This window comes from Anas acuta, chromosome 13 (genome assembly GCF_963932015.1).
Source record: "Anas acuta chromosome 13, bAnaAcu1.1, whole genome shotgun sequence".
Lineage (NCBI taxonomy): Eukaryota > Metazoa > Chordata > Aves > Anseriformes > Anatidae > Anas > Anas acuta.
In genome coordinates this window covers 20,159,779-20,186,826 of record NC_088991.1, presented here as the reverse complement: position 1 = coordinate 20,186,826, position 27,048 = coordinate 20,159,779, and the positions used below count along the sequence as shown (strand labels likewise).

General features: G+C 59.2%; 4 protein-coding genes across 6 annotated transcripts; 3 read left to right on the top strand and 1 right to left on the bottom strand.

Moving 5' to 3' along the window:
• Positions 1–3,147: 3,147 nt before the first annotated feature.
• Positions 3,148–5,890, top strand: LOC137863769 (protein Wnt-11b-like). Its single transcript, XM_068697180.1, has 5 exons — positions 3,148–3,338; positions 3,527–3,762; positions 3,844–4,121; positions 4,354–4,646; positions 4,847–5,890. The coding sequence occupies exons 1-5, from the start codon at positions 3,148–3,150 to the stop codon at positions 5,019–5,021; spliced, it is 1,173 nt and encodes a 390-aa protein (XP_068553281.1). The 3' UTR covers positions 5,022–5,890.
• Positions 5,891–11,611: 5,721 nt separating this feature from the next.
• On the top strand, positions 11,612–16,477 carry IGBP1 (immunoglobulin binding protein 1). 2 transcript variants are annotated; one of them, XM_068697068.1, is made up of 6 exons: positions 11,612–11,838; positions 11,937–12,263; positions 13,207–13,402; positions 14,430–14,515; positions 15,577–15,689; positions 15,949–16,477. In XM_068697068.1, the coding sequence occupies exons 1-6, from the start codon at positions 11,651–11,653 to the stop codon at positions 16,092–16,094; spliced, it is 1,056 nt and encodes a 351-aa protein (XP_068553169.1). In that variant the 5' UTR covers positions 11,612–11,650; the 3' UTR covers positions 16,095–16,477. The 2 variants fall into 2 exon arrangements, with proteins under 2 accessions (XP_068553169.1, XP_068553168.1); XM_068697067.1 differs by having other exon boundaries at positions 11,613–11,838; positions 15,946–16,477.
• A 1,174-nt stretch (positions 16,478–17,651) lies between these two features.
• On the top strand, positions 17,652–21,418 carry LOC137863723 (diacylglycerol O-acyltransferase 2-like). The gene is made up of 8 exons (XM_068697105.1): positions 17,652–18,041; positions 19,220–19,348; positions 19,437–19,544; positions 19,679–19,749; positions 19,925–20,129; positions 20,277–20,451; positions 20,527–20,729; positions 20,883–21,418. Exons 1-8 carry the CDS (start codon positions 18,002–18,004, stop codon positions 21,035–21,037), a joined length of 1,086 nt encoding a protein of 361 aa, XP_068553206.1. The 5' UTR covers positions 17,652–18,001; the 3' UTR covers positions 21,038–21,418.
• A 469-nt stretch (positions 21,419–21,887) lies between these two features.
• Positions 21,888–26,722, bottom strand: P2RY4 (pyrimidinergic receptor P2Y4). Of its 2 annotated transcripts, none has more exons than XM_068697103.1 (2): positions 26,544–26,722; positions 21,888–23,524 (listed from the first exon to the last, which is right to left on the bottom strand). In XM_068697103.1, the coding sequence occupies exon 2, from the start codon at positions 23,506–23,508 to the stop codon at positions 22,378–22,380; it is 1,131 nt and encodes a 376-aa protein (XP_068553204.1). In that variant the 5' UTR covers positions 23,509–23,524; positions 26,544–26,722; the 3' UTR covers positions 21,888–22,377. The 2 variants fall into 2 exon arrangements, with proteins under 2 accessions (XP_068553204.1, XP_068553205.1); XM_068697104.1 differs by lacking the exon at positions 26,544–26,722 and adding an exon at positions 24,567–24,818.
• Positions 26,723–27,048: the final 326 nt, after the last annotated feature.

Below are 27,048 nucleotides of genomic sequence, written 5' to 3'. Positions count from 1 at the left end.
CCACAGCCAGGCTGGATGTACGCGTGCCACCACCCCCGGTGTCACCGCAGCTGTCACAGCCTCCCGGACACGGGGCTGGGGTTCCTCCCTGGCGGGTAGGTGAGCGTGGGGTGCGGAGGGCACCGTCTTCTCCAGGGGCTTGAGAGGAGCACCTGGAGGGAGGGAGCCCGTGGAGGATCCTCAGGTGAAGCTTTAAGCTCCCCGAGGGACTGCAAACTGGGGCGATGCGCGGTGAGGGATCGCCAGGTGCTTGCCCAGTTCACAAACCAGAGGGACCCAACTGGTCACCGCTTCACTTTCTGCCCCAGGAGCTGCCTTTTGCTGGGCCGGGAACCCCCTTCCTCAGCCTCCTGCTGCCCCCACGGCAGCCCGACGTGGAAGTGGAAGGGGTATTTTTAGTGCTCGCCCTGCGCTTGCTTCAAGGATGGAGCTAAGAGGAACTGACATCAAACAAAGTGTTGCGTTTGCTTTAAAAGGAAGCCTTTTTTTTTCCTGCTGCTCAGTCATCGCTAAACGTTTCTGCGAAGAGGTGAAAATCACCTCTTGTAGGAGGCAGACGGAGGTTGGCATCAGAAGCCTGTGGACGCTGCGCCCTGTGCTGGCAGCGGCTTCTCGCGAACCCGCCTGCGTCCCGCGGTCACCTTGCGCCCAAAAACACACCCCAGGAAGCAAAGTCCCTCGGAGATCAACACTTGTGACTCGGATTTGGGGGGAGATGGTGGCCCTTAAGAGCAAAGCCGCTGGCCAGAAGGTGGCAACATGCCCTCTCCCATCGGGCACAAAGCTTGCCCTGAGAAGAGCTCTGCCCTGGTTGGGAAGCTCTGACCCCGCTCAGATCCAGCGTGGCTCCAGCAGCGCTGCGGTTTCACCTAGCCCCAGGTCAATACGACTAAAATTTGGGGTGCAAAGCCCCGGGTTCCTGGAGGACACCGTGCTGAACGTGGGCCAGCGATGCGCCCTCGCAGCACAGCAGGCTGGTGCTGTCTGCTAACTGGGAGGCACTGGGAGGCACTGGGAGGCACTGGAGCGGGCTGGCAGGGTTATCTCTGCTTGGCAATTCCAACGTGCGCTGGGTTCAACGCTGACCTCCCTGCGAGGCTGCGCGCATGATGCACGGAAAAGCACCCGATCCCCTCCCGGCCCCACCAAGAGCAGCTTTTCCTGGTCCAAAAATTCCTCATCCCTCCAGAAGCTGCTCAGATTTCCCCGCGATGTCCCCCTCCAGGCGCAAGGCATTTCCCCATTCCCCAGGGCTGCGAAAGGGAACTTACAGAGGAAAACATTTCACAAGATCAGAATCTTCAGGGCCGGAGCGAAAAGGGCCCGTACGGGGCCAGCGGGAGGGAGAAGTGGGGACACCGCAGCTGGTTCTGGCCAAGGTAGGAGAAGGATCTGCAAAAAGCCACGCTGGGAAGGTGGGATGTCAAAAAATATCAGGGACTTCCAGAGCGCAGAGCAGCAGCACCGAGCTGGTGGCCACAGCCGTGGAGCTGCTGCCCCGTCCCACGCAGCACCAGAGCCTGGCCCAGCACCGGGTGCTGCTTTGTAGGGCTTTATTTTCAGCCAGGAGCAGGGAGATTAACGGGATCGGGACCAGCTGATGCCAAGGAGCCATAATACCGTGCCTCTCCCTTTCTTTTCCCTCTTTTAGCCCAGCCCCTCGTGGCTCTGCTTGGGATTCGGGAGTGACCTCGGCCCTTTCCTCGGGGACCCTTCCTCATGGGCCGCTGCCCAGGCACAAAGCTCCCCAGCCTTTGGGGCGCAGGAGAGGGGTTTGGGAAGGTCACCAGTTCAGGCTGTGTGTCCTGGCCCTGGTTCAGGGGCCAGCAAGTCAGAGGGAGGTCACGGGGGGGATGCTCACCAGGCGCCCCGCGAAGCCCTGCGGAGGGAAAGCACCTTCCTGCCAGAAGGGAAGTTGCACAGCAAGGGAGAAAGTGAAATCCCAGACTAGAAGTCCTAGACAGAGCTGCTGCCTGCTGCCACCAAGCCTGGCAGCAGCAGGGACACTTCTGCAGCTGCCCCGTGCCCAGGCACCACCCCAACTTAAATCCTCTCCGTGTTTCCTAGTGGGTGCCTTTAGTTTTGGGGCTGTCTCAAGCCCCTCTGCGCAGGGCGCACAGCGGCGTGCGGAGCTGGGAGACGTCGCACCGCATCCCATCACCTCCCTGCAGCAGTGCTTGAACCAGGTTACGGGGAATTTGCTCGCAGGGTGCACGCGGGGCCCCTTCCCTGCAGCCCCTGCTGCTCGCCCTGGCTGTCAGCAGCCTGGCCCTCGGGGTTGTGAAAGCCCTGCTGGTGCCCCGCCGGAGACAATGGGTCAGGAGCGTGGGTTGTCTGCCAGCACAGCCCAGCAGCGGCTGTCTGGGGGCAGGATTTCCCCACACGCAATTAGCTCCAGTGCTGGCGCAGCGCTGGGCTCGGGGGCACGGGGGTCCCGGAGTGCCCACACCCCGCACAGCTTTCCCTCTGCCATCCCCGGGGGCTGGGGCTGCTCTGGGCCCCCGAGAGCATCGTGCGTGCCCTTGGCTGACCCGTGCACATCTGGAGCCCTGCTTGCCATCGAGTCCTCCCCGTCACCGTGGGGCTGTGGGGACAGAGGGACTCAGGCTTTCGCTCTCTCTGGGTCCAGGAAAATGGATTTTATTTTATTTTTTTTTAAAGCTCTGAGCAAAGAAAATAAGGAGAAAAAAAAAAAAAAAAAAAGAGATAAATTAGCATCAGCCCTTGCCAACCCCTTTTGTCCCTTCCTAATGTCATCCCTGTCTGATTCCTGCCAGCCTGCGTCCCCTGCCAGCATCCCCTGTGTGCAAGGACAAGTTTTTATCTGCTGAGCAAAGAAACTCGTGTTTGCTTTGCAGTCCAATGGCTCTCCTGGAGATGCCAAAGGTGATATCCGCTCACCTGGGAGAGCAGCGCCTGTGGTGCCGGGGCCTCCCCCGTGCCCTGCTGGGCTGAGAAGTGGGCTGAGAATTTGGTGGGGCGCAGGGCAGAGCCCAGGCACCCTCTGCCACCACGTTCATGGGGCTGCGCTGTGCCACCGTGGCTTTTTCCCCAAGGAGATGCCATTTTGGGGACAAGCAGGGTCCCCAGGCACCCAGGCTGGGGGACAGGGGCTGGGGCAGCCTCCCCGAGGGCTGTGAGCTGTGAATGGCCCCGAAACCGCCTTTGTTCCCCTCCCTGGGGGGCAGGACAGCAGCGCCCGCGGGTATAAAGGGGGCGGGGGCCCTGATCCCAGCCCCATCCCCATCCCCAGCCCTGTCCCCAGCCATGGGCCACCCCACCGTGCCCACCACCCTGCTGCTCTGCCAGCTGGGGCTCGCCGCGGCCATCCAGTGGCTGTGAGTAACGGGGCGCAAGGGGGGAGGAAGGGGAAGGAAGGATGGGGGGCTCCCCAGGGGTCCCCCACAGCGGCTCTGCCCCCTGTCACCCTGTCCCCAGGTCCCCATTTGCTCGTCACCTGCGGTCCCCATCCCTTGGCCCCCAGCCCGGTGCCCACGGTCCCATCTCCCCTCTCCTCTCCCCGCAGGGGGCTGGCGGAGAGCGGCAGCGGGGTGGCTTGGGACGAAAGCCACCACTGCGGGCTGCTGGCCGGGGTGGTGCCCGAGCACTTCCAGACGTGCCGGAGGAACCTGGAGGTGATGCACAGCGTCGTCCGGGCGGCCGCCGAGACCGTGAGCGCCTGCCAGAAGACCTTCGAGGGCATGAGGTGGAACTGCTCCTCCATCCAGCGCGCCCCCAGCTTCGGTCCTGACCTGCTGAAAGGTAAAGGGGGCTCCCCTCGGGAAGCACGAAACAAAACAAGCCTCCTTCCCTTGTGGGACGCGAGATTCCCTTCTCTTTCAGGGACCCGGGAATCCGCCTTCGTGCACGCCCTGGCCGCGGCCGCCGTCGCCCACGCCATCGCCCGAGCCTGCGCCTCGGGGTCGCTGCCCCTCTGCTCCTGCGGCTCTGCCCCCTCCGAGGTGCCGGGCCCCGATTTCCGATGGGGGGGCTGCGGGGACAACCTGAGCTACGGCCTCCAGCTCGGTGCCGCCTTTGCCGACAGCCCCGTGAAGTCCAGCGGGCCGGGCAGGACGGCTCTCAGGGCCGTCAACCTACACAACGGCGCGGCGGGCAGGCAGGTGGGTGCCTTCCCAAGGGTTACGTGCGTATCACCCCTCAATATTTATTAAAAGAAGGCACTCCGCTGTCCCAGTAGCATCGTTTTCTTCCACCCCTAAACAAAATGAGCTCTCTCAGGTGGCAGCAGAGCTCTTTCATCTCTTGAAACTTCCCGTGGATGCTCATCCAAATCAGTCGGCGGGGTGGTGCCAGCCACAGGCAGCACGTTCATCCTCTTTCCAACCTCCGCAGGTGCTCAGTGACTCCTTGGACACCCGGTGCAAATGCCACGGTGTTTCGGGCTCCTGTTCAGTTAAGACCTGCTGGAAGGGGCTGCCAGGCCTGGGCGAAATCGCTTCCGAGCTCAAGTCCAAGTACCTGGCAGCCGTCAGGGTGACCCACCGGCTCATCGGGGCCAGGAAGCAACTGGTACCCAAAGAAACAGGCGTCAGGCTGCTGAAGGAGACGGATCTGGTTTATCTCATCAGCTCCCCTGACTACTGCGTGCCCAACGTCCCCCTGGGGTCTGTGGGGACGCAGGACAGGTAAGGAACTGCTGCAGATGCGCTCTGGCAGCCCCCCAGGCACAGCTTCCATCCGGCACGTGGAACCAGGAGTGCTCGGTGGCGGTCGGGGCGATCCCTTTGCGTGGTGGCAGGGGGGTGTGAGGAAGTTTTGTGCAGCCCCCAGTGCTGCTTGCATCGGCAGGCACGGTCCCGACCCCTCCCCTCTCTCCTCTGGGCAGGCAGTGCAACAAGAGCTCGGTGGGCAGCGAGGGCTGCGACCTGCTGTGCTGCGGCCGCGGCTACAACGCCTACACGGAGGAGGTGGTGGAGAGGTGCCACTGCAAGTACCACTGGTGCTGCTACGTGGCGTGCAAGAGGTGCCGGCGGCTGGTGGAGAAATACGTCTGCAAATAGCACCCGGGGCGGCACGGGGCATGGGTGGCCCCCGGGGCGCAGCTGGAGACTGGGCAGCAGCCGCTGGGGATGCGCCGAATTCGGCAAGGAGGGGACCACGCTGGGAGCCTGGGCTGCAGCATTGCCATGGAAAACCCCAAACTGAGCGATGATGGGAAGCCGAAACCCCGAACCCGACCTCTGCCCGGAGCAAGACAAAGGGCTGCCCTCCCGCGGCACAGTGGGGGCATCCAGCGCCCGTCTCCAGCTGGGGACCGTCCATTTATCACGTCGCCCTTTTCTCCAGGGGTGAATGGGGACCCTGGGCTGCCATTGTCTTGTCGCGGGAGGTTTTTGACAGTGGCCTGAAAGCCAGGAGTGATGGATGGGCAGGGGGGAGCGAGCTGCCCGGCGGGAGGAGGCTGCAGGGGAGGAAAACTGCGTAGGGTGAGGGGGTCACGGGCAGCTCCCCTGGCAGCAGGTTTCTGCTGGGGGTTGACCCAGCACCATTAAAACCTCCTGGTGGGCAAACACTGCTCCAGTGCCCTCTGCAGCATCTGGAACGACACGGCTGGGATGCAGGCAGAACCAGGTATGGCTCCAGGAGCCAGAGCCCATCAGTCCCCCCTACAACCTCTCACAGCGAGGAGATTTCAGCCCACTCCTCCGACCCCTTTGATACCAGGCGAGCTGGCACTGGCCTGGAGAGAGGACAGGGCCCCAGGGACATCAGAATAAACCTTTTGTCTCCATGCTTGGTGTAAGCAGGATTCCAGTTTGTGCTTTTTAAATAAACCTATCGTACCGTTCCCCTCTGCGACAGACCTCTATTTCCTAAGCCCACCTCCCTCCAGCTCCTTGCCATGCACAGAGAAAATGAGCCCGGGAGGAGACCCTAAAACACAAAGCATAAAAGTTCTGGTAGCTGGAAACTGAGGCAGCTGGGGCTTATTTCCTGATCCCGGTGCATGTAGTTTGGACTAAACAAGTGTGCCTCATGGATGGGGTCCCCATCTGCCTGTCACTTCCCTCTGTTGCCTCGACTGCTTTTAGCACAGGGGTTGGCCAAGTGCTCAGATGGAATAAGAGTTTCCAGTTCGTGCAGCCTTTGGAGAGAAGGGCCGAGCCTAAATGCACACGTGCTGAGGAGAACCCACAGCGTGAGGGGCTCAGGTAAATGTGACCGAGGTCCCGGGACGGTTTCCTGCAGCTCCCACTGTGCCCGAGAGCCTCGGCCAGCTTTGCGTGCGCCTTGTGTTATTTGTGGTTTGTATTGAATGGAGCTGGCTGTGCTCAGCCCCGAGTCCAGCTGTAAGATTACTCATTTCCATATTCACTCAATCATTTTTAACAGCCTCTGCTGGGTCACAGAATCAATTCATAAGCTTTTACTGTAAACCATCCCCTCCATTTAATGTGCTCCAGGTTTCCTTATTAACAATGACTAATAGCTGGGAGCCCAAGGTGGCTCGAGAGGAGCCTGGGAGCTGGAAGCCGAAATGCTCAGGGGTGAAGCAGATGCTCACACAGCTAACTAAGCGAGTTAACTACCATTATCAGTTGTTAATGTGCCGCTGACTTGCTGGGGCTGCTGACACGCAGCCTTCCCAGGGTGACAGCAAGGCCGCAGCTGCGAGGCTTCCGCCACAGCTGTGCGAGGCCACGAAGCTCTCTGCAGCTTCTCTTAAAATGCAATTAGGAGTTAGTCACCAGCATTCCTCGGAAAAGGGATGCTGGGCTGCGGAAGGGCTGCGGTTTCTGTGCCCAGAGCCAGGCGGAGCACACAGGGTGCAGGTACCTCGTTAGGAGGGTTGCGCACCCCAAAGGCGCCGCAGGGCCGGATCAGAGGGAGGTGAAACCAGGAGGGGCTGCCAGCTCCCCCCCCCCAGCTCCCCAGGGCATTGCAAAACGAGCTGGGGAGAAGAAAACAGGCAAAGGCCACTGCGGAGGGAGAGAGCCAGCCAGGAGGGTGGGAAATGTGATTTGCATTTGGTAACTCCAAACACACAGCGCCTGGGGCAGAGGAGAGGAGCCACAATAGGGAGGAACGCCCCGGGGAGATGTCGCGATCCCCTCCTGGAGAGGTCCTGTTTGAGTTTCTGCCTGGGAAAAGGCAGGGGCAAGGGCTGAATATGCGGAGCCCTCTGCTCCTCAGGCTGCCTGCATGGCCCAGGGACGAGCTGGAGGGGTCGAGGTGCAGCGGGGGCACTGGGCTCTGCTGATGTCCTGCGGGCAGCAGGGAAGTGCTGTAATTATCAGAAGGGTGCCGAGGGTCAGGCTGGCAGGAGGGGCTGCGGTGGGGAGGTGACAGCAAAGTGACAACGTTTAGAGGGGGAAGCGTTGCAATCTGGGCCCGCAGCTGGAATCACCAGCTTTGTGAGATCTGCTGGGCTGGAAGAGTCTCCCAGGGACTGAGAGCCAGAACAAGGCAATTAATATCCGGCAGTGGGTCCGGGGGGAATAAACCACCCACTTGGCCCCGCGGGCTGAGGGGATCCATCTGACTGGATGTATTTTCTCCAACTCTGCTGGCAGGGAAGCTAGCATAAAGGCTGCCGGGGGAGCACAGAGCCCTGACCCCTGGCACAGGCCAGCACAAGCACCCTCCAAGGTAAAAGATGGGAAAACCTGGCCCCTGACATCACCCTTGGGTGGCTTCCAGCACTAGTCAGTGCAGCACTGCCAGCGAAATAAATCAGTGCTAGCGGGTCTTTCTTTAGCTGTCTGCAACTTCAGTCCCCCCAAAAAACCATCTCAGGCTCTGTTAGGTACCTCTTCAGGACCTGACCAAACCTGGGCACGGTGACAGCACTGTCCGTGACACCGGGAGGATCTCTGTAACAATTATGGCTTTGCAGCCCTTCAGACACATCCTCGCATGTTTTTCTTGCCCCACTTTCACAATCAGTCCTCTCCAGGCTGTGGTACACTGCTGTCATTACCCTCTGCTTCATGAGCCCTCGTCGGGCTCGCTGCTAATGTGACGGATCTACCTCTTTGACTTTCCTGTCACTAGCCATTTTTCCCTGGGTCTTGTGGCTTTTTGTTTATCTGTCGCTGGAAATGAGAATCCCAGAGCTGAATTCTCTATGGTGGTGGCAGAAGTTTTTCACTTTCTGGTGCTGTGAGCTGACATGGGAGAGATGGCTCTGAATGTGGCCTGCGCACAAAAGAAAACCAGCCCTCTGCATGAAATGTGGTGAGAACCGGGCAAAGGGTTTGCTCTGCAAAGCCTGCCCGTAGTTACTACTTGACTTCTAATTTGTGTTTGAAAGGAGTAACGCTGGTGTGAACGTGATCCTTCCCTGCTGGCTAGATTGTGCAGGCAATGAAGTCTGGAGAAAGGAGAGTGATCTTCATGGGCTCTTTTGACCTTGTTGCTAAAGCACTTTTTTATTATTATTATTATTTAATCCTGTAGAGATGTTGCATAACTTATTCCAGGAGGATAATCCAAGCCAAGGCAACAAGATGTTGGTAAACAAGCAAAAGTTTTGGGGTAAGAATGACACTAGGACATGTTGGGATATTTCTCTTTCTTTTCTCCTGCTGGTCACAAGGACACCTGAGCTAGAACAAGGAGAAGATGCATGGTGGGGCCACCGCCTCAGTGCTGAGCTGTTGATCAACGTCTGCAGTGCTGTAAATATCTGGGGGATGTTACTTTGACCTTTGGGATGGTCGGCGCCTCCACTCTCGCACCACAAGACACAAGCATGAGTAAAGGCTTTGTATCTAAGGAAACTCCCTTGCATCTCTCTTCTCCTTTATTTCTGGGGTGTTCCTCAGGATGTCCTGAGGATGACAAGTAACAGTAGGGATTGCCCTCATGGGGATCTTCAGCTGAGAGACTGGGACAAATGAACGTAGGTGAGTAACAGCCATGAGACCAGAGGGGGAACCAGACTGCAGCCTGAGGGCCCCTGGGCATAGCTTGAAGGGCGCTTGTTGCAGTGGCTGTGCTGGGTTCAGAGGGAGCAGCCTCCTCTCCACAGCAGGAGCAGCCACGAGCCCATGAGCCCATGACGTGTGGGTGCCTGCAGTTCCTTGTGCTGGGGCTGAAAAGCAGGCAGACGACAGGTAATTTGGTCACTGGCCCTTACTGATTTCATGCCTCTGTGGTATAAGAGAAACCTGTTCTTGACCAGTGGGGACAGCAGGTAAAAACAGGGCTAATGAACTGCTAGCAAGGAGATTCGGGAACTTCCATCCAGCTGACAGGTTCACCGACTTGGCTCTTGCAAGCAAAGCCTTCTCCATCTCGAAGGAAACAGAGCCTCACATAGATTTCCTGCTCCCTCAGTCCAGCCTGTCTGCTGAGCAGTGATAACGTGTGGCTCGAGGCCTGTCCTGTGCTGCCCCTGATAATCTGGGTCAAAGCTGACACCACCACCACCACCCCGCCTCCAGTTTTAAGGGAAGGGGAAGTGGGCTGAGGTCCGTGCTGCATCATCAGCCTATTCACAATGATTTGGAGAGCAAGCCAATAGCTCCCTGTGAACCTATCTGGCTTGCTCTGAGAGGTGAAGGCCTCAAGGAAGAATGCCCAAAGGAGATGTTTGCTCAAGATTAAACAGAGATATCCTATAGGCAGGGTAATCCCATAACTGCTGAGGCTATCTGGGTAACGCAAAGGCTAAGGCACTGAAGGAGTTCACTCCAACAGTGTCTTTTGCTACAATCCTCAAAAATGCTGTTGAAATTTAGAATCTTAAAAGTTCGGGAAGGGAGGTGGGGGAATGATTTGATAGGTTTACTATTGATTTTAACTAATGTATATGTGAGGGGAAGATGCTGCACAGACTGGAGCGTTGCCTCTCTGATAAAGGTGAACTGGCCGTAATTGCTGGGGGTGTCATAGCATCTTCTGCTGGTGAAGGAAAAATGGCTGTAGATTTCCTGTCCTCATTCTACTTCCAATTATTATATTAATTATTTTTTCCACTGCTGGGCGCAGCGTGGTTCTTCGCTTCCTGCCTGGTGCGCAGGAATACCACAGAATGATGTGTTAAACTGTTGACATATCTCATACTACTGGTGCCTGCGCTTTCAGTCTGAGCAAAACGGTCACATGGAAGGAGGATGACAGGAGAGCAAATCCGTCAGGGCGTACTTGGGACACGGCATAAAGGAACCTAAACCCACAACTCCTCTATCTTTTACGATTAACTTTTTATCAAGCTATCTCATGTACGCATGAGGGAAACAAACAGATTAAGTCATAAACTGACTCATCTGTGGAAGTTGAGTGCTTCCAGCCTGCCCTGAATTATTATCACACCATATAAATTTTTCACATCTAGGTCATTAACTTGTATTGTGTTTCTGCACGTCAGCTTGTAAAAGCCCAGCTTTAACCATTACCTGTCTGATGCCTGTTTTAATTTCAGAGATACTATCAAAGGGGACTCAGGAGCTAACCAAAAAAGAAATGGTAAAGGGTCCTTATCCTACTTTTATTATAAAAACAACACATGGAGATGAAATGGTGGGCGCTGCACTTAAATAATAAAGTGTAGGACTTTGCAGCGGAGCATCCATGCTGTGCACTGTGTGTTGCCTGGATGATCTGCCAAGTTCTGATCCCATGTTATGCACTGATAGCTGTGTGCAGCACAAACCCCTAGTGAATTCCAGCCTTGACGTCCTAAGGGGCTGCCGAAGCTCTCCCAAGAGTAGGAGTGGACCATGTGTGACCTACCCTCCCAGACAGAGCTCCTGCCCTAGCACCTGGGGCAGGCTTTTTGTGACAGCAGTGACTCTGGGGACCCCACAGAGCGACCCTAGGCTAGTGATGGCTTGGCTCCCTCTGGTGCAGCCGCATGGGCAAAACACACCCAAGGAAGGGAGCTGAGCACCCTGCAGAGATACCAGAGCGGGGTTCTGGGGCAGGGTGGCTCATTAGCACGATCTTTGGCTGGGCTTGGCAGGACACTGCTGATTGCACTGCTCGTTCGTGTTTCTGGAGCCAACGCGTTTAATTCCAGCTTGGCTCCTGATGCAGGGCGCTGCATTGTGCTGTGCAGACAAACTCCAGTTTTCTGCTGCATTTTTAAGATGAATTTTAAGATTAACGGATTAATTTGTTAAGATTAATGGATTAATTTTAAGATTAATGGAAAGAGACACACTGGTGAGATTAATGGAAAGAGGCTCGCACCATTAAACAAGCAACAACCAAACCTGCAAAACAACGATCTGCAGAGGTGCGGATAGCGGAGGAAAGTCAAAGAAGAGGTGATCAGAGGGGCTTGGGGCAACCCAGGTCCATGTGGTCCAGGATGAGAAATTTGTGTGCGTCATTGTTTAATGCTATTAATTAAACAGACCAGGGATCTGCTGCTTTATGGGGGCGGTGCAAATTGGGGTAAATGGGGGGCTAAGAGGTGAAGGGGACCAGCACTGTCTGCTTCACTATGACTCTGTTTTTTTTTATTTAATGTTGTGATTTGGACACTTCCTCGGTCCCGCTGCTCTGCCCGGAGCCCAATTTTGGCCGAGCGTGGACCCCCCGCCCTTTCCCTCAGGGGCCCCTCGGGCCCCTACCAAGATGGCGGCGGCGGCGCCCTCACGAAGATGGCGGCGGGGGCGGGCGCGGGCGCGGGCGGAAGCGGCGGGGCTGAGGGGGGAGGCTCGGAGCCGGGCCGGTCATGGCGGAGCTGCCCGGCGCCGGGGCGCGGCTGCCGGAGCTGCTGGCCACGGGCTGGCGGCTGTGGGAGGAGGTGGATGCCGGCACCGAGCCGTCCTCGGGGGCTCCGTCCGTGCAGGAGAAGGTGCGGCAGGGGCTGGGCGCGCTGCGGCAGGCGGCCGCTATGGTGGCGGAGCTGGAGCTCTTCAGGTGAGGAGGAGGAGGAGGAGGAGAAGGAGGAGGCGGCGGGGACGGGGGTGACACCGGGAGGCTGAAACGGGGGCTTGACGCCGGGCTGTGCCTTGCAGCGAGAACGAGGAGCTGGAGGAGGTGGCGTCGGCCGACCTGAGGTACCTGGCGGTGCCCGCCCTGCTGGGCGCCCTGACCCTGCGGCAGGTGGACGCCAGCCGCCGGCGGGAGCACCTGGAGGCGGCCCGGGCCCATTTCTGCCGCTTCCTGCAGCTCTGCCGGGCCTACGGGCTCAGCGCCGCCCCGCCGCCCGCCGCCCCGGGGGCCGAGGAGGAGAAGGAGGAGGAGGAGAAGGAGAAGGAGGCCGCCCGCACCGATGCCCGAGGCCCCGCCGCCCAGCGCAGCCTGCTGGCTATGGCAGCCGGCCGGCAGGCCAAGATCGAGAGGTGAGCAGGGCAAAGAGGCCGGGGCTGAACGCAGTTCAAGGCGTTAAAATGGTCCCTCAGTGGGTTTGGGTGGCGCGGGGGGCGTGGGGATGTGGCTGGGGCTGTGGCGGTGGCGCCCGGTCCTCAGAGAGGGGTCACACAAAAGCTCCTCGCAGTCAGCTCCCTAATAACAAGCTCTGTGAAGCCGCCCGGGCTGGAAGCTTCCTCCAAATGTCCTCATCTGAGCTTTAATTCAGGGGCCGTCGATGCCCCTCCGTCGTGTTTGGGATGAGGACTGTGGCAGGCAAACTGTTGCTTTGTGCAGTGACGCTGACAGGCCCAAGGTGGCCTTGAGAACGCTTTAAATTGCATAAATGCCAAAACACAGCTTCTGTCCTAAAAGTAACCCAGGTGGGTTAGCAAGATCACCGTTTTCTGACAGCCTGGATCCTCATGCCGGCTCCAGAGCTCTCGTCCCAGCTGCCCTTCTCAGTGGCTGACTGCAGAGATTTTGCCCTGCTGCCAGCAGCCCAGGAGGGAGCGGTTTGCTTTGCCCCTCAGCAGCACAGGCAGATGCTCGCGTGCTTAAGATGTATTTTTAAGGGTTCTCTGTGGAGTTATTGAGCATGAGTCTATTTTATAGAAGAACGCTTGTATGCTGTGTCCTTTCTCTTGGATGTCCTCTGTGTCAGCAATCCTCAGCTGGGATTGCTGGCCTCTTAGCACAAAGAAAATTATTGGGAGGGGCCCTGTCTTTAAATTTAAATTGTCTTCCCAAAACTTCCTAACAATAGGAGCTTCGTAAATTAGATCAGTAAGTCATCAGAACCTACCTTTCTGTATGCAACTTTCATTTGAAACATGTGAAAGTATCTTAAAGCTCTTACACAGACTTAAGCACTGTATCTGGGCCATGCTAGAGAAAGTTTACTGAAATTATGTCCTTTAATTCTCTTTGAGCCAGGTACAAGCGAAAGAAGGAACTGGAGAACAGGCTGGCCTCTATGAGAACCTTTGTGGACAGTGGGCAGGCAGATGAGGATCAGATGCGGGAATTCTACCTACTGCAAATCCAGAAATGGGTCAACATCAGCTTTGAGGAAATCGAGAGCATTGACCACGAAATGGTAATCCTGAGGAACAGAGATGCAGCGAAACAGGTATGAGATAGCTCTGTCTGCAGGTCCTGTGAACTCTGCGTGGTTAGACCTGATGACAGACACTGTTGTGGGTAAATGAACCTCAGAACAATTCATTAGCAGAGTTTCCGAAGTTTTGTGCTGTGAATTCCAGGTTGAAGTCTAGCTCATGCATAATATAAATGGACAGGGCGTGGTTTAGTTCCGAACAGCCAGTGGTCTGATTTTTGCATTAGTGCCTGTCTGGTGCTATCACACGTCCTAGACAGTCACAGCGTGTAAAATGCTCAAGCACTGAACATCAGAGCTGAACTGACCTGTGTGCAGAGGCTTTTCTCCACTTTGCTGGGTTGTGCCAGACCCTTAACTCTAAAGAACCAAATACTTACGTCATTTAAGACAAGACCCCGAAGATTTCTTTTTTTTTTTTTTCTTTCAAGCCTACATTTCTAGCCTACAGAACATCGTGATGTTACAGAAAAAAACCATGCCCGTTCTGTATGAGGAAAACAAATCTTGTGTGGCACAGTGTTTCTGGGCTTTATGCTTCTCACCTAGAACATCTGTCTAGAATTAAAAAATTAATAATAACGTGCCTAAGTGTACCATAGACCAGCTTTGCTGGTACGGCTGGTTTGTGCAATTCATTGCTGGCATTGCAGAGCTCTGCTCTTCTGTAGTGCCCTGGGTGATATCTTCGTGAATGATGAGCCCTACTTGCTTCAGAGTGTACTCTGTTTGATCCATGGAAAAAATAAGCTGTATTTCATGCTTTGATCTGAGCTGATCTGGTTTAGCTCTGTCAGCTTTCTGCTTTGATCGGAACGGGTGTAACAAAGGCACAAAGAGAAGTGATTTGTGGAAGCTCACAGATGGAGTTCATGATTTAAACTGGATTAAGGGCTGAATTGTCCGTCTTGGGGCATTGCTCTGACAGCAGAGGCATCTCTTTTCTACAAGACCCTTAGTAACTTGTCTGAGGGGTGGGAAGCCAAGAAGGGGACTCCTATCTACGTGATTATTTTGTGACTCTTGTTTGCGATTTCAGTCTTCAGCACCACCTCACGGTACTTCCCGGCAAGTCAGAGCTCCACTGAAACCTTTCATTCTTACCCGGGACGTTGTTCAGTCTAAGTATGTTTATTTTTGGTTACTTTAACGCGGTGTAATGCAGCGCTCTGTTCCCATGTCAATCCCAAAATACTCTTTCAAAGGCAGAAGCACAGTCGTTACCGTCAGGCAGCGTGTCGCATCGAGATTGCATGTGTTGTGCATCTGGGCAGGGGACGGGGAAACTTCTAACACGTTTCTTCCACTTTCTGTCATTTCTTCTGTTACCAGCATGCTTCAGAGTCTCAGCTAATGCTGGTTGTTCTGTTGGGGTGGCAGAAGAGGAGACCGTACTGAAGTATTACTGCGTTAGTTTATAGGCCGTGTGCTTGCTGTTTAGTAAGCTGTGGAAGAGGCAAGGCTCTTCTGCCCCTCTAACCTCGTTGTGATATAACAGGATTGTTCTTTGCTCTTAAAATAAAGAGCATGACATAGAAAAGTCCATGTAGTCGCTTAATCTAATGTAAACTCTGGAGGATTTTGGTGGGTTGAAATTAGTCATCTTTGGGGCTGAGAAGCTGCGGTACCTGCCTGGCCACCAGTTGCAATAGCCTGTTACTTAAATTTTTTTTACTATAGGGCTTTCCCTAGGGTAACAAGATCTCAGCACCTCATGGTGCTATGAGATTCTTGCAAGTGATACAGCAGCTAAAGCACAAAGTGGGCTAGAAAACAGATTTCTTGTGGTTTTGACATTATCTGACTTGAGGGTTACAGATACCTCTTTAGCTAAGCTGTGCCTGATTCAGTTCTCAGTGTCCTTATGGGCAAGCAGAGCCAGCGGACAGCATTCTTCTAGGGATTGGACAAATATTTCGAGATCTTTGGAACAAAGCAGTCCTTGCCTCTCTAAAGCAGCAGAATTAACTCCTGCAGTGCTATCCTGGCAGTGCTACTGAGCAGTCTGCTGCTGAAGGCCCGGATTATGGAAATACCCTCCTCGGGCAAAGTCTTCATTGTAACACGCCTCCTGTTATCAATACAAATTGGAGATCTATGGGGTAGTTTTGTGCATTGTTATTGGTGTTTCTGCAATTCATACAGGACATGAAGTGCCTTCCTTGACCGTCTCTCTCTTCCTGCAGGGTGTTTGGTGCTGGCTATCCCAGCCTCCCAACTATGACCGTAAATGATTGGTATGACCAGCGCAGACGGGAAGAAGCAATGCATGGTCAGAGTGCACCTCAGAAGCCATCAGGTAAGGAGGGGTAGGGCAAAAATGGAAATAGAGAATTCATGAACCCTCTCGAGGAGAATGGTGAATGGGGGATGTGTTTAGGGTGTAAAATACCCTCTGGCTTTCTCCACTAGGCTTCAGGATAAACGGATTGCTTGGCTGCTCCTCAGCATTTCCTGCGTTGTCTAGGCTGACTCCTGGAGGGATTCTGTTCGGAGACCCCAACTTGTCATTTCCCGTTGTCTTACTGTCCCTCGCTCTTGTTCTTGACCTTCAGCAGATACAGCTGATGAAGAGTTGCAGAAGCAGCAGCAGGAGAAAAAGGAGGAGGACGACGATGAGGAAGCTCTTCAAAAAGCTCGAGACTGGGATGACTGGAAAGATACACACCCGAGAGGCTACGGCAATCGGCAGAACATGGGCTGACGCTGTGGCAGCAGAGAGCAGGGCCTGGAAATCCTGTCAGAATTGCCTGTGTCTTGGCGATATAGGAATAAATGCACTGTACATACGCAGAGGTGTCCTTGGCTTCTCTGGGAGTCACTGGAGTCGGAGGAGTAAACGCGACAATTTGCTTTGGTTTACATGAAATGTCAGACTGAGAGCGAGCTCGTCATGGACAGTGGCACCGCAGAGCTCCTGTCAGCGGGGCGCTGTCTGAGGGGCCAGACTGCCTCTGCTCTCCCAGTCAGAGGAAGTCCTTGAAAGAAAAGTACATGAATTTGGAAACTTCTCTTTGTATTGTTGGTGGATGTATTTATTTTTTTTCCTCTATATTTTAGACTAAATAAAATCTCTTGTTCTGCCTAGTTCTTGCTGTGAAAATCCCTTGTTTTTTTTTTTTTTTGTTCCTTTCAGAGGAAATGTGCAGGGCTGGTTGCTGGGAGTTGGGGGTGGCAAATGTCAGTAGCCCTGGCCAAAGTAAGTGGCCATCTGGTGGCCTTTCCACAGCCTCATCATCCCCTTCCTCCCCAGGCTGGCAGAATGAAGGGTTTGGGAGCTTTGGGGAGCTTTGTGTTAAACAGCGCAGATATTTTGAGGGCAAAGTGTTAAAATACTGATACTACACATGGTACAGATACCTTAATATAAATGTTTGTCCCTTTCCTTGGCGTGGTGGGCTCTGTGCAGCTGTAGATGTGTGTAGGTCCGTGTAGTGTGGGTGTGCTTGGGACCCTCGTGGAGTGCTGCAGGGACCAGCAGCACCGTTTTCAGAAGAGCAGTGCGCTGGTGGTCGGCGTGCTCTGCAATCTGCTTATGGGATAACCCTGAAGGGGCGAAAACTGTGTCTGCAGTCCTCCAAACAAGCTTAAATAGCAGCTGGTGCTGCTCCTCGACTGACAGAAGAGAGAACATGACGGCTGTGCTGTACCTGCGCCCATCCAGAGTGTGGCACTGCCACTGCCGGGTGAGCAACGGAGGAACTGCTGCTGGGAGCTCTGTGCCTGCCAGCTGTGGGCCAGCAGCTGCTGCTGAGATTGTTCTAAACTTGTCAAAAATGCAAGGAACACTAAAAATGGAAAGCACTCAGCTTTTTTTTTTCCTTCATGTTAGCATGATTCAGGCACACCTGAGCAGCCAGCTGGACTGAGGAGAGCTTAGACATTTACACACAGCCACGGAGCCATCCCAGCTGCTCTTGAGTTCCCTCAGTGATGCTTCTGCTGCTTTTGCTTCTTTTTTCTTCACTCCTTTTGCAGTGTCTCTCTCCTATTTTTTTTTGCTTTAGTTACCCCCAACCCCTCTAGTCTCACCTGCCTGTTTTCCAGCCAGAGCCACGGCTCGCCGTGACGGCTGTTTGGTGAGCTGCTGGAGCAGGTTGTGTCCCCAGGCACCTCGCCAACCTGCCAGGGCTGGCGTACGCCAAGGTGGGTGGGAGAGGAGGGCACGGCGCTGGCCCTGGCCGCTGGCCGGCTCGCCAAGCTGCGTCCCACCCCACAGAGCACAGGGGGGACGTTTTGGGGCGTCCCTCGAGGGCGTCACACCGTCGGAGCGTGGCAGCGGTTTGTGAAATACCCACGGCACGGACGCTACCATTCCCTGGGGGACGGTGGCTGCCGGCACCAACGAGGAGCCCTGCTAATTGTGCACGTCCAAGCTGCCTTTTTTGGGGGCTCCTCGGTGCTCTGCGTGGCTTCTCCCCCTCCCAAAGACCCCAGGATTTGTCCTGGACCCTCTGTCTGGCTCCGCTGCGCTCCCCTCCGTGCGTGCAGCCTCCCTCGGCTCGGCCGGGGCGGTCACCGAGGCTGGACCAGCGATCAATCGCCGCTGGGATTTCCAAACTCGCCTTTTAACCTGCTGAGCTGGGCTCTGGAGCAGAGCTCCCCGCCACCATGAAAACGATCATCACAGCCTGCTCCCAAAATCTGAGCGGTAAGAAATACCCGAAACGTGTTTGAGGGCTCCTTACGCTCCGGCGCTGTGTCAGCTCCTTGCTGTCACTGTTGGCTCTTTGCTTTTGACTGCTCGGGGGGAAGGGGGGCGTTTGGGGCAGTTTGGGGTTAGTGGCACCAGAGGAAAGCAGAAAGGTGCTCAAGAGGAGTGGGATTTCTGAAGTTAATGCCGACCATGCAGTAGGAAACGTTCCTCCTGCGAGATGCTGCAAATTCTCCTCCGGGTCCCCACGGTGCCCAGAGCCACGGAGACCAAAATCCTCGGAGGAGGCTCCGGGGGTAGCTGGGCACTGGCACAGTTGCTGGGCTCGGTTGATGGTTTTCGTTGTGTGGCCTTGAAGATTTGTGGAGTGCTTGGGGTGGGGGGAGGCAGTGTGAAAACATCTAAAAACGCAACTTTTGGGTAGGCACAGCTGGGCTGGGCAGAGCTGTGTCCTTGCTGTAAACATCACGGGTTTTGGGCAAGTTAAAACCACGGGGCTGGAGGATTTCTGGGCAGGTGGAGGAGCAGGGGGGTGTTCGTGGTGGAGCAGGGGGGTGTTCGGAGCGGGGCCAGCGCTTTGGGAAGAGGGAAGCCCATCGTTCCCCACTGGGGATGGCTCTGGCCTTCTGTTCGTCCCAGTTGCCCCGCTGATGGTTGGCTTTGAGCTGGGATGAGCTGAGCCTGCGCTGCCCGCTCCCCCCGGGGGCTGGTGGCCAGCCTGGATGGGGACAGCTCCATCCTCCCCCCTCCTGCCCCGTGCATCTCTTCTGAGAGATTTTGGGTTGTTTTCCCAAGCCCCGCTGCGTGCCATTGAGGCGCTCTCCAGACCTTTGCCCGTCAGGACAGACGCCTCGGGCTCATTTCGGGGAGGAGGGATGGGGCCGTGCGGTGGAGTTTGGATCCTGGCACCCCGCCGGGGCTGTTAATGGTTCACCAGGGCCAGCCGGAGCGAGCGGGGCCGCGCTGGCCCTGCGGGGGCTTGGTGCTGGGGACGGCCACCCCTCCCCTGCCTCACCCCTCGCCGCTGTCCTTGGCACTGCTGGGGGGTGGATTTTGGCTCGGGGCTGGGCATCCCCCAGCCCATCCAGCACCGGGTGGACCGGGGCCACCCCCAGCTCGGTGTCTCCGCACCGGGGTGGCCACGGGGCCACTTCTGAGCCGTCCCGTCCCCGCAGGCAGCCGTGCCAGCCTCCTGGCCACCCTGCGCACCCTGCTCGCCGTGCCCTGGCCCTCGCAGCGGGACGTGCGCGCCTGGCTCCAGCTCCTGGCCGTGCTGCAGTGGGTGCTCAGCTTCCTGCTGCTGGGTGAGTGGGGCCGTGGGGGGCGGCGGGGGCGGCCAGGCACCGGCTCACCCATCCCATCCCCGTCCCCATCCCCGTCCCCATCCCGCAGGCACCGTCAGCCTGCTGCTGCTCGTCTACCTGGTCTTCACCAGCTTCTGGCCCATCTCCGCGCTCTACCTGGCCTGGGTCATCTTTGACTGGGACACGCCGGAGAAAGGTACGGAGGGATGGGGCACCCCCGTTTCTGCCAAAAAAATGGCAGAAGGAGGGATGCAGCGGGTCCACGCCAATTATTTAGCAGTCAGCCTGCCGTGATGGGCCCTTCTTACCCCATCCCTGTGTGGTTTGCAGGTGGCAGGAGGCTGCCGTGCTTGCGGAGATGGCCGGTGTGGAGGCACTTTCGGGATTATTTCCCCGTGAAGGTACGGAGCGGGGTGCCGGGTGGGGATGCCCACACCCCAAAGGAGGCACCGGGATGCCCGCGCCGGGCCAGGCTCCTTGTTCCACGTGTCCCCTGCTTGCAGCACGCGGTGCTGCCCTGGGGACCGTTCCTGGCGCCCTGGTGCCCCCTGCCCCAGCCCCGTTTTGCCCCCGCAGCTGGTGAAGACGCACGAGCTGTCCCCCAGCCACAACTACATCATCGGCTCCCACCCCCACGGCATCCTCTGCGTCGGCGCCTTCTGCAATTTCGTCACGGGCTCCACCGGCTTCGCCGAGATGTTCCCGGGCATCCGGCCCTCCCTCACCACCCTGGCTGGAAATTTCCGCCTGCCCCTCTTCAGGGAGTACCTGATGAGCGGGGGTGAGCTGGGGACATCACCCACGGGCAGGGGGGGCTCCCCCGAGGTCTCTCCCACAGCAGGGGGACCCCTTTGCCGTGCGGGGTCCCTCTTGGGGTCCCCGTCCCCGCGGCGTTGCGCTCAGCTCGGCGCTGCCCTCCCCGCCGCAGGCTTGTGCCCCGTGACGCGCCGTGCCATCGGGTACCTCCTCTCCAAGAACGGCACCGGCAACGCCGTGGCCATCGTCATCGGCGGCGCGGCCGAGTCGCTCTCCTGCCGGCCCGGCATCACCACGCTCATCCTGAAGAACCGCAAGGGCTTCGTCCGCATGGCCCTGCAGCACGGGTGAGCACGGGCGCCGCCGGCGGGGAGCAGCGGGGTCCCGGCGTCCCCTCACCTCGTGCCACCTCCTCTCCGCAGGGCTTACCTCGTCCCCTCCTTCTCCTTCGGGGAGAACGACCTGTTCCGCCAGGTGGTGTTTGAGGAGGGCAGCTGGATGAGGAGCATCCAGCAGCGCTTCCAGAAGATGATGGGCTTCGCTCCCTGCGTCTTCTACGGCAGGGGCCTCACCTCCGTGCGCTCCCGGGGCTTCCTGCCCTACGCCCGGCCCATCACCACCGTGGGTGAGCACCTCCAGCGGGTTTGAGGGCGCGGGGAGGAAGAGGAGGAGGAGGAGGAGGATGCCCTGGGTGGTTTTGGAAGGCACAACCCAGCTCGTGGCCCCGATGAGCTGAGCGCTGCCCCGCGATCTGAGCGGGTTCCCCCCTTCCCGGCAGTGGGTGAACCGGTGACGGTGCCCAAAATCGAGGACCCGAGCCGCGAGACGGTGGACATGTACCACGAGCTGTACGTCCGCTCCCTGCTCAAGCTCTTCAACGAGAACAAGACCAAGTACGGGCTGTCGGAGGCGGACGAGCTGCGCATCGTGTGAGCGCGGCGGGCGCCGCCGGGTGGGGGGCTCGGCCCTGCCCGGCGCACGGGGGACACGCGGGGACGCGGGGCTGCTGCGTGGCCCTGCGGCTCCCCCTCCTCCTCTTCCTCCCGTGGCACCCGAAGGCTGGCGAGGACCCGTGGGGGTGAGAGCCGGCGGTGGGCACGGTCCCCCCACGCTGACCGGGAGGTTGTGAGAGGAGGGAGGGGACAGGGTGGCGTGAGGAAGAGGAAGGAGCTCCCGGGGGTGGCTTCCCCATGGGGGGCAGGAGCAGGCTGGGGAGATGTCCCCCCGGGGAGGGGGGGAACGCCCGGGCTTGGGGACGGGTGGCAGTGACCTTGGCACGGCCGGGTGCGTTCCCTAATACAAATTTCCACCCCCTCCCTGCGTCCTGCTGGTGCTGGGGGGGCCGCATCGGACAGGGCACAGCACTGGGATGTGTGGGCGTTAAGGGGGACAGCACGGGGGGGACACCCCGAGGATGCTCTGGGCTCCCTTTCCCCGTGCTCGGGGAGGACCGGGGGGGCCGTGGGAGGGCAGGGACAGCCCCGTCTCTCCCTGTCCCATCCGAGGCTGCCGTGGGAGTCGCCAGCGCTGATAACCATCTCCAGCCCGCTCCTCTTTACGCAGGCACCTGGTTAAACAAAGGCTCTGGGTAAACATTTGGAAAGCAAACACCCGTAAAGGCAGATTCCCCCGGAGTCCTTCACCACCTGTCCCTCGTCACGGCACTGCCACCCCTCCAGCAGCCTGGCCCCGTGCCATCACGCAGAGGGGCCGTGCCGCTGCCCCCTCACCGCAGCCGTCCCATCCCTCCTCCTTCTGGCACGAGGAGGACCACGGCACGATGTGGAGAGGGGGAAGGTGCTTTATTGGGGTCGTGAGCAGCAGGACCCCTCACCACCTCCCTCCCCAGCCTTCCCCAAGGGTCCCCAACACAGGGACCACGCAGGGCAGCAGCAGTGGGAGGCTCGACCCCCAGCCCCATCCCCTGGCAGCATTGGGTGGAGTGGCAAAGGCTCAAGGAAGACCCCAGCCAGGTCCGTGGCCCCCGCCCCGGCTGTCCATGTGTCACTAACCCCAGAGGCAGGGGTGCTCCTTCTCCGTCCCCAAAATCAGCCTGGCCCCTGCAGGCTGCCATCGAGCAGACCAGGAGGGCCACACGTGCCCGGGGAGGGCCACGTGTGCCATCTTCCCGGTGACCTGTCCGTCCTCGTGTGTCCCCAGGACCGCCGTGGGGTGGGACGTGCCCCACAGCCGCCCACCCCTGGGCCTGCAGTCAGTACTCCGGGCAGATTTGGGGGGACCGGGGGTCCCACACAGCGCTCCCCTGTCCCCCCTCACCGCTCGCCTCCGCTCCCCACCGTCCCCATCCCTCGGGGGTCGCCGGTGCAGCAGCTGCCCCCCACGCTGCTCTCCACCGAGGGGGACACCAGGGCCAGGAGCGAGGTGGGCGCGGGCCGGGGGCGCTGGGCTGGCCCCCGGCGCAGCCGTCCCCGGTACTTGTCCCCCGCCATGAAGTACAGGATGGGGTCCAGGCAGCTGTTGATGCTGGCCAGGGGCCGGGTGATCTTGTAGGTGAAGTTGATGATGTTGAGGGTCTGGCAGTCGGCTTGGAAGTAGCGGGAGGTGTAGTAGAGGGTGCGGGTGATGTGGAAGGGCACGAAGCAGACGGCGAAGACGGTGAGGACGATGATGATCATCTTGATGGAGCGCTGCTTGAAGGAGGGCACGCGGGGGCCGGGGCTGGAGAAGCTGGGCTTGCAGAGCCGCTTGGCCATCAGGCAGTAGCAGACGACAATCACCAGGAAGGGGACGCCGAAGAGGAGGGCCATGACGGAGGAGCTGTAGTGCACGTAGTGGTCGAACTCCTCGGGCTTGGTGGTGTCGTGGCACAGCGTGCTGTTGCCCTTGGAGCTGGTGGTGACGAAGACGAGGTTGGGGATGAGGCAGACGGTGACCACCAGCCAGGCGCCCACGCAGATGAGGCGGGCGTGCTTGGTCTTCACCCACTTGAGGGAGCGGATGGGGTGGCAGATGCCCACGTAGCGGTGCACGCTGATGCAGGTGAGGAAGAGGATGCTGCTGTAGAGGTTGGCGTAGAAGAGGAAGCGCACGATCTTGCAGAGCGCCTTGCCGAAGGGCCAGTTGTTGCGATCGGCGTAGTAGTAGACCAGGGTGGGGAGGGAGAGGACGTAGAGCGTGTCGGAGACGGCCAGGTTGAACATGTAGGTGGTGGTGGCGTTCCAGGGCCTCATCCTGGAGACGAAAATCCAGATGGCCCAGCCGTTGAGGGGCAGCCCCACCACCAGGACGATGCCGTAGGAGATGGGCAGCAGGATGAACTTGAACTCCTCGTTGAAGACGCACTTGGCCTCCTCCGCCGCCGCCGCCGTGCCGTTCCCTCCCGGCCAGGCCGTCGGGGTCGGTGTCCACAGGGCAACTGGGAACATCCTCGCTGGGACTGCCATGCTCTCCGGGCCGGAGCTGGGGGAGCAGTTAATAACCACACATTAGCTGCTGATCCCGGCCCATTGTCAGGCACAAAGCGGGGGAAGGCGGCCAAAGACGCCAGATTTTTTCCCCCCCTCCAGGAGCTCCGGCCACTTTGATGCCTCTCTGGTTTTTCTCAGCTCCGGGCTCGGAGCCTGACACGTCCTCCCCTTCGGAGCCCCCCCAGTGACACCCGCGGACCGTCCCTCGGAGCGGCGCGCCGTGACACCCGCGCCGCGCGGAGCCGGGCAGGGCGCCCGGGCCCGGCCAGCAGACCCGCGGCGCGGCGAACAATGAGACCTTGATGAGCAACAGCAGCCCCGCTCGCTGCCAGCACGGCCTCTTGGAAGCCTGCTCAGCCTAATTGGCACCATCCTGACAATGCTGCCGGTCCCAGAGGGGGCCCTGCCAAGAAGAAAGGCGGGAGGAGAAGAAAGGCTTGTCTGGGGGTAGCAGGGGGGGGGTGCCGTGGCCCCGGAGAAATCCTCGGGGGGCTGTTGGAGGAGCCTTTGGGAGAGGGTCCCTGCGCAGCGCGGGGCCCCCAGCTGCCGGCTGCGCTCCCCAGGAGGGCGATGAGCTCAGCAGTGCGGAGAGGAGCTGTGCCCGCGCCAAGCCCCGGCCCCGGACAGCGTGAGTTCCCCAAGAAGCCATCGGGGACGTTTCCCCCCTCGTGCGCTGTTGGGATCAAAGCGCGGGATCCTCAGCGCCCCGCAAAGCGCTCCCCGGGGGCGAGGGGTGAGGGCGAGCCGTGAAACGCTGGCGTTGCCCTCTCCAGATATCCAAAGCTCAGCTCCTGCTGCTCCTGCAGCCAAAGGGAGCTTCTCCGGCCGCTTCTCCACCCTTTGGGCAGGGGGTGGCTGCAGCACAACCCCCCCAGCCCCCCGGCACCGGGGAGGTGCCCCCTTTGTGCCACCTCTGCTGGTGGGCACCGCGCTGGCGCAGGGCTCTGCGATGGGGATGCCGGTTTGGGTGCGAGCAGACGGTGGCGTTGCCCCTGCTTTTCCCCCCCATTTCCCTCTCCCCCTGTCCCCTTTACCCCGTCCTTGGCCACCACCGCGCCGTGCGGCTGCTGGCAGGGAGCGTCCTTGGCAGGAATCTCCTGCAGGGCGCATCCGTGGCTCAGGTGAGCCGCGGGGACAGCCCCGAGTTGACAGAGATGATCATAAAACAATCCAAAGCAGCTGGGCGGGCACCCCCCGCACGCACCCCCCTGCTCTTTTTGTTTGAGTTCTGGGCTGAGCGCGGCTTTGGGGCCGAAGCAGGCGCCCTGGCACGGCCTCCCCACCGCGGGCAGCCTGGCGGTGGGGCGAGGTCAGAGAGCACAGGCAGGTCCGGATCAAATATTAACAGCGGGAGCTCGCTCAGCTCCCCTCAAACCGGAGGGGAAGCAGGGGCTGGGAGCCGTGATGCTGACGGGGACAGGAGGGACCACGAGATTTCTTTCCTCTTCCCACCTCCGAGGGCGCGTGAGCCGAAGCAGTGCGCCACGAAGCCCGGCCAGAGCAGCCGTGCCGCGGGTCTCGGTGACCAAAGCCGCTTTCCATGAAGCAGGTCAATAAATGAGTAAGACACGAAGAATCCAATTAAAAATAAATAAATAAAATTATCGGATGCTAGAAACGTGCAAGGAAAAGGTGTGAGCAGCAGCGTGGGGCTGGATGGCCCTGTGGAGAGGGCAACTTCTGGAGGCGAACACGAAGGGCCCATGGACAGCCTGCCCGCGGCACCCCGAGTGAGCTGCTCCTTTTCAAGCGTCCCCTGGGAAAACCTCCGACAAATCACGATGCGAAAGAAGAGGGCATTTGACAGCCTTGCTCTCAGCAGGCAAGGTTTCCTGCTTCCTCATCTTAGTCACGATCAAAGTCAGCGGTTTAAACTGCTCTGATTTACACCCCCCCACCCGCGGCCACGTCACCGCCCGCTCGCTCCAGCCCGTCGGTGACGTCCCCAGCGAGGCTCTCCCTGCCCGGCACCGTCCCCGTGCGCTCCTCCAGGAGGGTCTGGGGGCCGAGCAGGGGCTCCGAGCTTGGTGCTGGCTCCCCGTTGGGGCCGGCAGGGAGCTGGAGGCTCGGCACGGAGCGCCGTGGAGCTGGGAGCGTGATGCTGAGCCCTGCCCTGCCTGCTTTGTGGGTGCACGAGGCATGAAACCTGCCTCCCCCTTGCTCCGTGAGCTGTTGGTGGGGACAGCAGGATGGCACACGGGGGGGACAGCAGAGGCAGAAAGGGCTGGGGACACCAGCAGGGCCACGAGCTGCCCGTCGGACACGGGGCAGGGGGACGGAGCCAAGGGGCTCGGGGTGGCGTGAGGCTGGGGCCTGGGACACACGGGGCTTTTCTTCCCTTTTAAGCCGTTGGAAATTGCAAAACAAGGGGGAATTATGCAAAACTCGCTGCAGAAGGACCCTTGTCCCTAATCGCCACGTGGTGCGCCCAGCCAAAGCCCTGGCACCAGGGGAGCGTGACCTGGTTTCTGTCCGCTCCTTTTCCGCTCACGGGGGCTGCCCTAGCAGGAGCTGTGCCCTCCCCGGGGTCTCCAGCAACGCCGGGGCTGTGCAGCTCCCTGGGGGCAGCCCACCACGTCCCCCACCCCCAGGCCTGTCCCATGCCCCGAGGTGGCTCTCAGAGGGACAGCGGGGGACAGGTTCCTTGCTGCAGGAGCCGGCAGCACCGGGCAAAACTTTGGCAGCCCAAGGGGCAGCTTTGCCCTCGCAGGAGGCAGCACTTGGGGGGGATGAAGAGGAAGATGAAGAAGAGGAGGTGGCTGCACCAGGAGAGGCGAAGGCCCGTGGTGATGGAGGAGCACCGCGGTGCGTTCGGGAGGAGGATGCACCAAAAGATTTAGGGGCAGGAGGAGGCATGGGGAGGACAGGCTCATCCCCTCAACCCTCCACCCCAGGATGCCACCTCCACCCCTGGAGGGGCCAAAGCAGTGCCCAAAGAGCCCCCAAAAGTTTGCAGGGCCATGGTGGGGCCATCCAGCTGCCCCATACCCACCCCAGTGCCCCCTGCTCACCTGCAGTGCGGGGCTGAGGTGGCTCTCAGCCGCGGGGCACCCCCGGGGAGCGCCCGTGCGCCATGGGGCCGGGGGCCCTGCTGCTGTGCCACCCCATGCCGTGCCGTGCCGTGCCGTGCCGTGCCCTCCCGTGCACACCCCGCTCCTGCTCTCCCACCGCTGGGAGCAAAGTGCCCGGGAGAGGCAGGGCTGGAGGCGGGCGGAGGCGGGGGCAGGAGCCCGCAGCGCACCCAACACCCGTGCCAGGCGCCCCTGCCAGCCCCACCGCTGCCCGTCCACTGCCCCTGTAGGTTTCGGGCTGGCTGCGGCCCCCGTGGCAGCCCCAGAGATATGGGATATGTGTGCCTCCCCCGTGGGGACACAGCCCGTCACCCATGGGGGCGAAGGACCCTTCGTTATGGGGACCCTCCCCTCCGGTGGCCGTGGTCCGTCACCCATGGGGACCTCAGCCCCTCGCCCATGGGGACCATGACCCTTCTCCCACGGGGACCTTGCCCTTCAGAGC

Excerpts from the sequence above, each read along its gene's own strand:
- LOC137863769 (XM_068697180.1), top strand. The coding sequence starts at position 3,148 with ATGGCCCCGAAACCGCCTTTGTTCCCCTCCCTGGGGGGCAGGACAGCA. Across the intron at positions 3,339-3,526 it reads GCCGCGGCCATCCAGTGGCT|GGGGCTGGCGGAGAGCGGCA; the intron begins GTGAGTAACGGG and ends CTCTCCCCGCAG. Across the intron at positions 4,122-4,353 it reads ACGGCGCGGCGGGCAGGCAG|GTGCTCAGTGACTCCTTGGA; the intron begins GTGGGTGCCTTC and ends CAACCTCCGCAG.
- LOC137863723 (XM_068697105.1), top strand. The coding sequence starts at position 18,002 with ATGAAAACGATCATCACAGCCTGCTCCCAAAATCTGAGCG. Across the intron at positions 18,042-19,219 it reads CTGCTCCCAAAATCTGAGCG|GCAGCCGTGCCAGCCTCCTG; the intron begins GTAAGAAATACC and ends CCGTCCCCGCAG. Across the intron at positions 20,452-20,526 it reads CGCATGGCCCTGCAGCACGG|GGCTTACCTCGTCCCCTCCT; the intron begins GTGAGCACGGGC and ends TCCTCTCCGCAG.
- IGBP1 (XM_068697067.1), top strand. The coding sequence starts at position 11,651 with ATGGCGGAGCTGCCCGGCGCCGGGGCGCGGCTGCCGGAGCTGCTGGCC. Across the intron at positions 13,403-14,429 it reads ACAGAGATGCAGCGAAACAG|TCTTCAGCACCACCTCACGG; the intron begins GTATGAGATAGC and ends TTGCGATTTCAG. Across the intron at positions 15,690-15,945 it reads TGCACCTCAGAAGCCATCAG|CAGATACAGCTGATGAAGAG; the intron begins GTAAGGAGGGGT and ends CTTGACCTTCAG.
- P2RY4 (XM_068697103.1), bottom strand. The coding sequence starts at position 23,508 with ATGGCAGTCCCAGCGAGGATGTTCCCAGTTGCCCTGTGGACACCGACC.